At 31.3% G+C, this 12088-nt stretch overlaps 1 protein-coding gene across 1 annotated transcript; it reads right to left on the bottom strand.

Moving 5' to 3' along the window:
- Nucleotides 1-7361: 7361 nt before the first annotated feature.
- Nucleotides 7362-11565, bottom strand: LOC108321417 (nucleobase-ascorbate transporter 6). The gene is made up of 14 exons (XM_017553163.2): nucleotides 10992-11565; nucleotides 10718-10815; nucleotides 10177-10353; nucleotides 9983-10083; nucleotides 9510-9585; nucleotides 9352-9411; nucleotides 8993-9177; nucleotides 8782-8878; nucleotides 8584-8670; nucleotides 8423-8481; nucleotides 8237-8328; nucleotides 8069-8146; nucleotides 7809-7969; nucleotides 7362-7694 (listed from the first exon to the last, which is right to left on the bottom strand). The coding sequence occupies exons 1-14, from the start codon at nucleotides 11101-11103 to the stop codon at nucleotides 7476-7478; spliced, it is 1602 nt and encodes a 533-aa protein (XP_017408652.1). The 5' UTR covers nucleotides 11104-11565; the 3' UTR covers nucleotides 7362-7475.
- Nucleotides 11566-12088: the final 523 nt, after the last annotated feature.

Genomic DNA, 12088 nt, shown 5'->3' with positions numbered 1-12088 from the left:
AAAGAAATTAATTGTTTAGTTAGAAGTCTTACATTAAGTAAAAATAAGTAAGATGAATAATTTATAAGTATAAGAACTCATAAACTCATTGTTTTAAGGTTTTGGATTAAAAGTGGTGTTATGATATCTTATATTAATATGTTTTCTATTAATGTAGAAAGGATTATCCACGACGATTAAAAAAAAGCTTCTCATTATAGCTCTAAAATCATTGTTGAACAAGTTATCATTAAAAGTATTTCTCAAACAACAACAATTACATTTAACTATCATTATATGAGGCTAAAAATTTAATGACGGTTAAATTTAGTTGTAGTTCAAAATTCAAAATAACAACAAAAGCACCGCCGTCAAATTTTAATTAGAATAAAAAACAAATAATAAAAAAGGTTTATAACGACAATTATGGCTAAAATTGTCATTATAAACTCAGTCAAAAAAGCTAAAGTTAATATAAAGTGGGTTATAACATCTTACATTACCAAAATTACTTGATAGCCAACTTGTCAATAGTTGTCATCAACTGCATGACATAATAGTCACACTCATAACATCAATTGGATTTGCAAGCATACGTTTAAACCTTGAAATTATTGGTAGATACCAAACTACCTTCGAAGGGGGGTCGTGATTCATCACTACATCAATATTGTTCAGATAACCATCTTTGCTTTTATAACATGACAAACCACACTTGGGATAACTTCTTAACTCTATACAAACTCTTTTCTATTTAAAATACAATCATTTGGACATGCATGAATATTTTTATATTCCATACTCATCGAACAAAGTATCTTCTTTGCCTCATACATTCAATCAGGTAAAATATTACTTTCAGGAAGCATTTCCTTCAACAACTGAAGCAATTATGCAAAGCTTTTATCAGTCCACCCATTCACTGCTTTCAAATTCATCAACCTTAACAAAACTGATAATCGTGTGAAGTTAGTTGAACCAAGATATAACGAAGTCTCTGCATCAGTGTACATTTTTGATAAATCACTTTAAGAAAGTATTGCACTCCAACATCATGGATCATGTCCTCTAATCTATCGTCCATTGTGCAATCAACAAATTTATGTGTTTCAGACACACTTGACATGTCTAACAATTCACCATGCCCCATCCATATTATATAACTCTTTAGAAATCCATCGCACAGAAGATGTTATCTTATTTCGACAACCTCCAATCTTCTCTTATTCAAACAATTCACACAAGGACATCTAATCCTTAATCTGTTTTCTACACTACCAACATGGCGTTGAGCGAACTACATAAAATCCTCCACCCTTCTCTCGTAATCATCACTTATACATGATAAATTAATCCAACTTTAATCCATATTTATGTTCTGTAGATTGTGATCGAAATGCATGCATATATGTATGTCAAAGAAAATAAAATGATAGAAAGATAATAATTTTTATGAAATGAATAGTAAGAGGATTAGATTTATAATTTGGTTTAATGTCTCGGTAGGTCCCTATTTTCGACGTGAATCTCAAATAGGTCCCTTTTCTTTTCGGCGTCTCAATTGGGTTCTTTTTTGTATAAAATTGTAGCAATTAGGGGTTTGCCGTCAAATTGAACAAACGCCGTTAAGGAGAGTATTGCGTGGCATGCTGACAGTGTAGTTTTAATTTACGTGGCATTAAAAACGTGTGTCAATTATATTTTTTTAATTTTTGAATTAAAAAATTAAATGTACATAGTGGAAATATAATTTAAGCAAGGGCAAATTTGGAAAATCAAAGTGCCGAAAGCCCTATTCTCCTGTGCAATTCCAAAATCGAAATCAAATTGGGGAAGGTGAGTTTCAGGGTTCTGGACGTTTGTTTCTTTTGCTTGAATCAAGAATTTCAGCGTTGGAAGCACTTTCTTTTTCTATTCCTTTGCTTTAACCGCAACGTAGAGAGATTTCTTCCTTTCTCTTACTTCGGGGTATGGCTGGGTATCGCAGGAACGAGAGATGACTCCGGTAGTGATGGCGCGGCGTCGGTGTGGAGATGGCGCGACCAAGCGGCTTTTGTGGTGGTTTGCGACAGCGCGTTGGACATTCTTCTTCTTTTTCCCTTTCCCTCTTTTCTTGCGCTGATTCGCGTCGTAAGGGAGGGAGTTTCTTCCATTTTCTTTTTCTGGTTTAGTTCTGGTTGCAGGGAGGAGGATGCGAAACCGGCGGATCACACGCAACGTTCATCACTCGCGACGGCGATGCCTCTACGGTTACGAGGGTTTCTGCGTTTCGTGGCAAGGGTTTTCATTTGGGGTTTTTGAGTTCTCTGTTCTCGCGTGTGGCCCGCGAATTGGGGTTGGTGGTTTTTGATTCCCTTTCTGCAGATTGTAAAATGATTTGGAATTCAATTGTTGCAATTTTGGGGTTAGGTTATGAAATTGGATTTGGAAATTTCTTTGAAGGGCTTGAATTGGGGAATTATTGGGGTTTCTTTTTCTCTCCCACGAACCCTAATTTGGAGTCCAATTTTTTTCTCAATCTGATTTCGATTTCTGAGTTGCAGGGCTGCACATAATTTTTTTTTTCAATTTGTCCTTAAGTTACACGATTTAACATATGTGCAATCCATTTTTTAATAAAAAAAATCAATTCATACTCGTTTTTAATGTCACGTGTGATTAATCAATACAGTCATCATGCCACCAAACCCAAACTTAAACGACCGTTTGTTCAATTTGACGGCAGACCCCTAATTGCTACAATTTTACACAAAAAAGAACCCAATTGAGACGCCGAAAAGAAAAGGGACCTATTTGAAATTCATGCTGAAAATAGGGACCTACCGAGACATTAAACTTTATAATTTATACCCATTAAATTAACTTGAAATTTAATATTTATTATTTAAAATAATTTCACCAAATGCTCGTAAAGAAAATAATTCGTTACGTTTAATGTTTAACAGATACATTTTATAAAGAATATTAATATTGAAATCAAATAAAATTAACATATACATGACACTAACATGGAAAAAGAAGACCATGAAAGAAAATAACAACATAGGCAAGGCGAGATTTGTACAACAACATTAGTTTTGGAGGAGCGTGAACAATGAATGGCACGAATGAAGGAGATGCGAACAAAGGAGGGGCATGAACGAAGAAGAGGCCTCAAACAGTGACAAAAAGTAGAGGCAGTGACGGCACAACGAATAACGACTTTGTAAGTTCAAAATGTAAGAAAAGAATGACCAAACAACGACGAAGTATAATGTGGGCTGCACGATGGTGAATGATGGCGATTGACATCTCAAAAATAACTTTGAACTTTGTTAGTAGTGCTGCATTGAAAACAAAAATTGAACGAAGAAACTGTTCATGTGTGGGGAAGTGAAAATTGAAAACTATTTAATCCTAACATGCTTTTTAATAATGGTTTTTCCACTAAAATGTCGTTGTATAACTATTTAAAACTTTATATCGATAATTTAACAATCAATCGTAGTCGTTTTTTACATTTTCAACGTCAGTGTTATACTAGCCGTTGTTGTTTCGTCATTTATGTCATATAACGACGGTTGAAATGGAAATCGTCGTTATAAAGTTCGCTCAAATTACTATATTGTCACCACACTTTTATTGTGTGTCATTTTTTTTTTCGCACTAGTGTACTAATTTGATTCAAATCTCCCTTGTTCCTTCCCTTGAGAATCCTCACTTTGATATCTGAGTCCATAATTTATTCTAGTAACGATTCGAACAAGTAAGTATGGTATAAAACAAGTGAATAATTTTAAAATTTAATGTTTTCTTATATTAAAACATATTTCATTTTAGAAAAATATGTTCCATTGTAGAATAATCACCACTAAAATACTTATGTTTAAGAAATATGTTTCAATATAAAAAAAGATTGTTAAGAACTCAAAATAGGTTAAAAATTATATATTGGATAAAAGTAAATAAAATGAATAAAATGTTCTAATAAGAAGAACGATGCTACAACATTTTTAATACTTTCCTTTTAACAATTATTGATAATTTGTGTTAACATAATGTTAGAAAAATAGAAAAAGCTAATACGAAAGTGTGTGAAATTGACTTGGGAATCTATATTGATTGATGGAATAGCGTATATGGAGGCATCTCTTAGATGTTATGATCCTATCAAGTTAACAAAGAAAACGCAGGAAGAATTAAATAATTTATTCAACCTATGGATGAATCATTGCCATCGTTACAAGACAAAAGAGGTAATCTTGATGGATATGTATAGTTCTTGTAAGTCTATATGTGGCTTGAAATTGTTGTCTTTGATTTTCTATTAAACATGTTGCATGTGAGGTATTGCTAGACTTTGACCGATATTAAATGAGGAATGAAGAATTGTATAATGGGGCTACCAAATTTTAGTTTTGTATCTCTTGTAGATTGGATTTTAAATATTTACCCATTAATGTCAAACATTGCCACCTAACATTGGACTCAAAGGGTTTCTGTTGTTTGAGAAGATCAAGATCTCTCACTTGCTTCATCCTCCACATCATTTCACTGTAATGGTCAAACAAATTAATTTAGCATCTTTGGTTCACTTATTGCGAGAATCTGACACTTCTAACCATTTCAATTAAAATTGCATGCATTCATTTTATGTGTCATCAATTGTCAATTCAGATAGGCATAATCAAATGTCTATTTTTTTTTTCTCTTTTAAAATAAGTAGTTTATATTGAAGCTTATGATACCGTGAGCCATGACTAAAGGGATAGGGTTTTTCTTTGTTCATTAATATGAAATAAGAAATCAGATTATGTACACTATAGCTAGGACAAATACCTTATAGTGCAACTATTTGTATTCTTTTCACCATCCATTCTCTTCTTTAATCCAACACCTCATTCCTCTACTTCTCATTTTCACATTTTCCTCTCTTCTAATTAAATTTTTTTGATAAATATACAACTTTATAAAGTATAATAAATTATATTAGTAAGTTTAAATATCAAATCCAAAGAATTAATGTAGTTGTTGAGTTGAAGAATGTATGTTTATAAATTTAAGCTTTTACAAAATTAAATATTTTGTTTAACAAAATAAAAATAGTAAAAAAAATAAATAAATACAGATAAAGTAAAAATAATAAATTTAATGATGAAGATAAAAATCATAAGTAGAAAAAATATAAAGAAATTAAATTATTTGTTGAAGTAGTTGTTTGAAAAATTATCACAAATTAAATGATGTGATGTGACAAACTATGATGTGAAAATGACGGAGTTTGATTTCATAATAGCAACCCTTTGAAAATAACTTCAAAATACACATATTATTAAATTTAAATCATATCATCAATTCATTAAATTATTTAAATATTAAGTATTTAAGCAATTGAACCTAAATTGATGTATTGTAATGTCAATTTTCTGGCAATTCTAATCAATCAATAAAAAATGTCGACCAAGAGTTTGAAAGATGCATAATTAAAATCAATTTATTCCTAGCATTAACCAAGTAGGTAGTCTTCCCAACATTTTAGGTTTAATTATTTTTTGTATATAATTAAATTCCAATTAAAAAATAAAAAGTGGTCAAACTAACATAAACGTTAAATATGAAAGATGAATAATATAATTGAAATAAATTTTTGATAAATTCAAAATCAACATGAGTTTAGGTCTTAGTAAATTCAATAGAAAGAGGAAAATTTAATAATCAATGTTTTCATAGAGATTTTGAATGAATAAAAGTCAATTTATGATGAATTTTCGGAAAGCTTTTTTTTTTTTCTTAATTCTCACTCCTAGAATTATAAATCTGTTATGCTCTTCAAAAATTTTGTAAAACCATCTTTTAGTATTTATTTATAAGAATTCTATTAGGTGCAATATTTATGAGTTATTTATTTATTATTATTATAGTAGTCCTCACTTAAATTACTAATATGTTTAGTTTAAGCAGGGTTGACATGAATTTGCTTTAGAGAAAGAAACCAAACAATTTTTATATAAACAACAATACATAATAAAAATTGTTGATAAAGATAGAAATAGTATAGATTGAAAATAATTCGTGAGATCGAATCGAGTGTATTCCTTTTTCAAACTATCCTATTTATATGCATACACAAATTAAAAACAAATTAACTACTTAAGTTTACATAAAAGAATATTTTTATCAATCTTCTTTATATATATATATATACAAAATGGTTCGAATTTTGTAATTCGTGTAGCCAAAAGGAAAGACTGGTTTACCATATTTTTAATATTTAAAAAATAATTTAAATTTTTTGTTTAAATATATAATAGTAAAAAAAATATTTAATCATATAAATATTTTCTAGATTTTTAATTGATTAATTAATATTTTTAATTGAATAAATTAAAATAATTATTATATTTATATATTAAATTACTCTTATAAATAATATTTATATATTAAAATAATTATATATTTATATTTTTAAAAAATGGGTTAACGATTCCGTTATGTTTTTAACTGTTAATTTAGCGGGTTAGATAGATTGAATCAAAACGGATTAATAAGTTAAAAACGTTTACTACTTTCATATATATATATATATATATATATATATATATATATATTATTTTTCTATTATAAAAATAAATATATTTCAATCTTGAACAAAAATATATATACTATTTTTTAGAGTTTTCGTTTTATCAACTGTTTATTACTCTTTGTGAATGTAGTAACGTATTATAAAGGGATTAATGGTTTGGAATTAAGAAAAAAAAATACTAACTATTCTCCATTTATGCAGGCGAATTGTTTGCAAGTCTCAAGCATGTTTTTGACTTTAACTATATGGATCCAAACAATTTCGAATGTAAATATAAGTAAGAGAAAACATATTGAATACCAAACTAATAAAAACTTATTACAATTTTATTTCAGCCGAAACAATTTGAAAGTAATATATGTTATAAAAATTTATAGATAATAGTTTTTATCATAAATGAATATGGACAATCTAGATAAAGAGAAATGAAGTTGCTTTTATAGCATTCTCCATTGTTTCTATCTTAGTCGTGTTACGTGAAACTATTAAAAACAATTAATTTATAATTTATAACATTCTCCATTTAATCTATACGATTATTTTTAAATGTTAAAATTTTCTTTTTCTTTTTTAATATTTTATATAGTGAACAAATAAAAAACTACTTTCATATTTTTTCAACAATGTTTAACTATAACATTTAATAATGACTAAAATTATCCTTTTAATAAAAAAAAAGTCAATTACAAAAACAAGTGCAGGAAATAAAAGCAGTTTGAACATTTTTTTTAAGAATTAGAGCAACCATATGTTTGTACTTTAAAAATTTTGAAAAACACGAAGTGTTTGCAAGTGAGGAGAAAAGAAACACTACAAAAACAAGAAATAAACAGTACCATAATAGTTTTATTACTAAATTAATGTGTAGTTAAAATAAAGAAAACAGTTTTGTTTTGTTTTTGTTGAGTTGAGCATGCAACTTGTGAAAGCATCAGACAGAAGGGAAAAACTTGTTGAGATTAAAAGGTAATGAGTAAAACTCTTCACTCCTGGTATCTGTCTTGAACGAACGGAATCTGTCCCACCAGTGCATGCCTCTGTCTTTTCTACTTTGGTTGTCTTTCTTTCTCAATGTAACATCCAAGATAAGTGCCAATGTACCACCAACAAATGCCTCAGATGCAAATGCCACGTTCATCATGTCATTAAACTATCAAAATCAAACCACTTTTTTTAATCAAATCTCTATTCATTTTCTTCTCTTCCTCACTCATCACTCCAACTTAAACAAAATCAAACTGCATACATAGAACTTAGATATTACCCATCTTGCTCTTGTGTGTACAGGACCGTAGCCTTTAAATGCTGTGTACTCATTGAAGTATTGTGGTATGGAGAAGCCCATGAAAATGGAGAACCCTAAGATGAATTTAGTTCTAAAGCTGTTTAAATTGCAAAATTGAAGGAATCCTAGACCTGCTGAGCCTGTGTTGTGGGAACAAACAAAAAAGACAAAATATAAACGAAGCTGAATGTGTTTATAAAATACAACTTCTGCTTCTTTAAGTTCATACTCATACTTACCTACATAGGCAAAGAAAAGACAATATAAAGCTGCAACTATTGGAGCTGGAATTGAAGCAAAAACGGCTCCAAACTTTCCTACACAGTTCATAACAAATAATTAGGCTCAAGTTCGAGTTCAAAAGGAAACAAATCACATCAGAAAAATTTCCAGCGTTAAAAAATCACCAAGAACTGAGAAGAAGATCATGAATCCCGCTGATATTTGAACAACTCTTCTACTACCTACACGTGTCAAAGCTAGCAGCCCTGCATTCTCTCTGGGAAATTGAAAGCCAATGATGTTATACAATTTGCACAAGGAAGATAATCATATATCAAATAACATGGAACTATATTGAATTAGGATCTTACACAGAAACTGATGATCCATTCCCTGTGCCAAATATTCCAGATAACAGAATTCCTACTCCCTGATGCATCACAAATAAGTACGATTAACTATCATCAAAAGTTAGAAAAGTGAAACTATTAAAGAATGTAGTAAAGACAAAATTAACTTAATATCTATTTACCTGCCAACCAACACCACGGCTAAGAACTGAAGGAGGAATTGGTGTTGCACTTGCGTACCTTGACACAGCAATGAAGGCGCCAGTTGACTGTTGAACAAGTAGATTTTATGTAAGAGAAAAGTACTAAATCAGTGTGAAACACCAAAAAAAAAGGACATTGCAAAAACAATGCATATGGCAGTATAAAAATAAACTAACCTCTACTAGAGCAACAAATGAAGCAGTCATCATAGCAAAAGCTTCTCCAGCATCAAATGTAGGAGCTCCCCATTGAAAAGGGTAAGGGATTCTTATCCTGAAAATATGTTTTGACAAATGGAAACCACATTATTTCGTTATCACTTAAGATAGTCCATACAAGTAGTTAGCCATGTACATACTATTATTGGAAAAATTGAAAGATGGATACCAAGGAGCACCCCCTATAATTCCTGCTCGATCAGTTCTGCAAGTTATTTGAGTTTTAGGAGCTGAATTTCTGTAAGCTCCACCGACTGTAAGAAGATGAGCATAAATCCAAACAATTGCCACTGAGAATATTACTGCAAAGCGATCAAAGATAGGTTTTTCTCCTTTCATCATATGAGGAATGTACTGCAAAAAACATTTCAAATTAGTGAAGAAAGGAAAAAAAAACAAATATAAAATGTTAACACAGTTTAATCCGACACGTGTTTGGCACACTGGATAATGTTGAAAAATGTGTATAATGCTACAATTAACAGAAAAAGAGTTTAGCTTCAAGAAAGTTATAAATTTATTGATCACCTGAGAAAAAACTACTAGGATGATGATTTCTGGCAGCCCAATCTCCACACACTTTGCAAGCTGGATTCAAAAGCCACATTCAACACAGAGGGAATCAAACATTATAATTTTTAAAATATATAAAGGAAACAAGTAGTCCCTTTTGCAAATATGCATACCACAGGGAAACCCAGTTCATACAACCCAAAGCCTGATAGAGCAACCAAGGGAACAGCAGAGAGAGGACTTAAGAACCTGAAAAATACATAAAGTTATTCATTAATATGATTTCAAGAGCTCGATACAAATCAATAACTTTCAGAATGGATAAAATGTTATCTATAATTATAACTGAAAATGAGGTCTGTCTATGATACTTTTGAATGAAGTAAAATGAAAAAAAAAAAAGTTGTTAATAATTGACAAAAAGGATTATTATCTCTAATTGAGTGTAGAATAGTATATAAGAATTAAATCTTTCGTAAAGAAACTAAATCAAAACCACCTGTTAACATCTGAAAGTAAACGAATTGCATGAATATCTGTTAACATCTGAAAGTAAACGCATTGCATGACTATCCTAACTTAACAGAAAAGTTTGAGAAGAAGTAACACAAAGTTCAACTATTTTAGGCAGGGCAGGTTCAATAACCTCACTACATTGCGCCAAAGGCCACTGAAGCCAAGAACAATTTGTAAGGTTGAGGCAACAATGAGGGCACCCTGTGTTCCGCGCATTATCCTCTCAAATTTCTGCATGTTTGTTGCAATGCAGGTAAACAAAGATGACAAAATAACAAAAACAGAAAAAAAATGAATAAAGAGGTTTGTCATGAACCAACCAACCTCCAGAGGATTCACAATGTCACTGTAGCGACCTGCCAGAATGATTGAAATGGTTGTTGGCACAAAGGTGTAGGATCCCCCAATAACTGCAGGCAAACGAGTCCCAAAGAATGTTTGGAAAAAGGTGTTTATGCCAGCCACAAACAGTAGAGTCTGAATCACTTTTGCTTTCTCTTCCTAAGGAAGCCAAATTGCAACCTCTATGAGATTTATGAGCGAACAATAATAAAAATAAAACCATTTTTTCTTAGAAAATGTTCCTCTATCTCTCTTTTTCAAAACTTAGTGTTTGATTTCTGTTGTCAAAATGCAATAAACAATATTGCTCAGACAATAAGAAAAAAAAAGGTGCAATGTATAGAGCAATGTGTGGAATTGAAAGAGATGAGGAATATGAGAAAATACATCTCCCAGTTGTTTTGCTTTTTAGTTGTAATATCATATGTTTTGGAAAGAGAAATTCTTGAGGAGAAATGTAGAATAGTTTTAGAAAACAGATTTTGAAGCTAAGAAATGAGAAGAGCATCCAGCAGGTTCTTACATTTCCTCCTCCCATCTGGGGAACAAGAGAGCTGGGAATCAGAACAGTTGTCCCTAGCATCACCAGGTAATGTTGGAAACCAAGTAGGATTGCCTCCGCTTCATTAACACAAATTCTAAAACTAAATCAACTCGTTGAACATCATGAATGTACACATGAAAACATGAATGCAATGAAAACCAGAAATGTTAAGGCAATTCACACCAGAATGTTTATGTGACAAAATAGAGAAAAAAAGTAGAAGAAAATGGTTCCAATGAAGCAGTGAACTTACGCCAGGGAGGAGGACTTGTAATGCAGAAGGAAACATTTGGTAGTTGATCTTTCACTGGATGTGGTTGATGCTCATCCTGCTTGGGTTGTGGTGCAGCTCCTCCTCCTGCCATTCTACCAATCCTACTACAATTCACTTGATCAACTTTAATGCACTGTAGCAACCAAACTCAAACTTCTCAGAACCCAATAGCACAAAAACCAAAACTTCTACATCAACTTCTCAACTTAACCCCAGAAGAAGTTATGTTGCACAACACAGACAGAAACAAGAAAAAACACGGTTGGAAGAAACTATCACTGTCGGGTACTTTTCCCAATGAGAATTGTGAAATGATGAAAGCAGTGGCAATGAGAAGAAACTGAAGGCACCCTCAAAGAAAAATGAATACTTTCTTCCCTTTTGGGAGCTTCACACAAGGAAATGAACAGAACAAGTCCAAGGGAGACAACTTGTCAGCAACGAAATGCAATGCAGCTAATGTTGGATGGTTTCTTAGCCCAAGACCCACATGGAGGCCAAGAAAACATGAAAAGCTAGTGTGAAGATGTGGAAAAAAAGGAAAAGGAGGGAGCCAGCTCCTCCTAAAGCAAGAAAGAAACCAAAAATACAAAAGAATCTCCGAGTTCAGTATTGCTTTACAATATTGTAATCCAATATTTAATGCTGCTAACACCATGCTTTTCTTTTTAGTTTCTATTCAACACGTAAAGATAAAGTTTGAACAAAAAGCAACTTGAACTTCACCTTTTTTTACCTCCAAGTGTAGTATTTAACTATTACCAATATTTGTTGAAAGAAAAAGGTTAAATAATCAGAAACAATGAAGCTAACAATATGATGAAGTTCTAAGAACCCTCTCTTGCTCCCCAATTTCAGTTAAACATTTCAACAGGGAAGAAAGTTTACCAGTTTTAACCTTTTACTTGGAGTGAGTAGTGTTGCAGCATGGAAAACACTTATTCTTTTACCTCTATTTTGTCTGAAAATTGGAACTGGTACCTTGGTGTTATCTGCGACTTTTGCTTTGACCCAAAACAACAAATAAAAGAAGCACTTTGTTACAGGGTCGCAGCTTCTGTAATAATTTAGACACG

Source organism: Vigna angularis, chromosome 1 (assembly GCF_016808095.1).
Source record: "Vigna angularis cultivar LongXiaoDou No.4 chromosome 1, ASM1680809v1, whole genome shotgun sequence".
In the NCBI taxonomy this organism is placed as follows: Eukaryota; Viridiplantae; Streptophyta; class Magnoliopsida; order Fabales; family Fabaceae; genus Vigna; species Vigna angularis.
This window is presented reverse-complemented; position numbering and strand designations above follow the sequence as displayed.

Coding starts and splice junctions, on each gene's coding strand:
- LOC108321417 (XM_017553163.2), bottom strand. CDS start 11,103: ATGGCAGGAGGAGGAGCTGCACCACAACCCAAGCAGGATGAGCATCAA. Junction 9,178..9,351: donor TCCTAGTAGTTTTTTCTCAG/GTGATCAATAAA, acceptor TGTTTTTTGCAG/TACATTCCTCATATGATGAA. Junction 7,695..7,808: donor TACACACAAGAGCAAGATGG/GTAATATCTAAG, acceptor TGATTTTGATAG/TTTAATGACATGATGAACGT.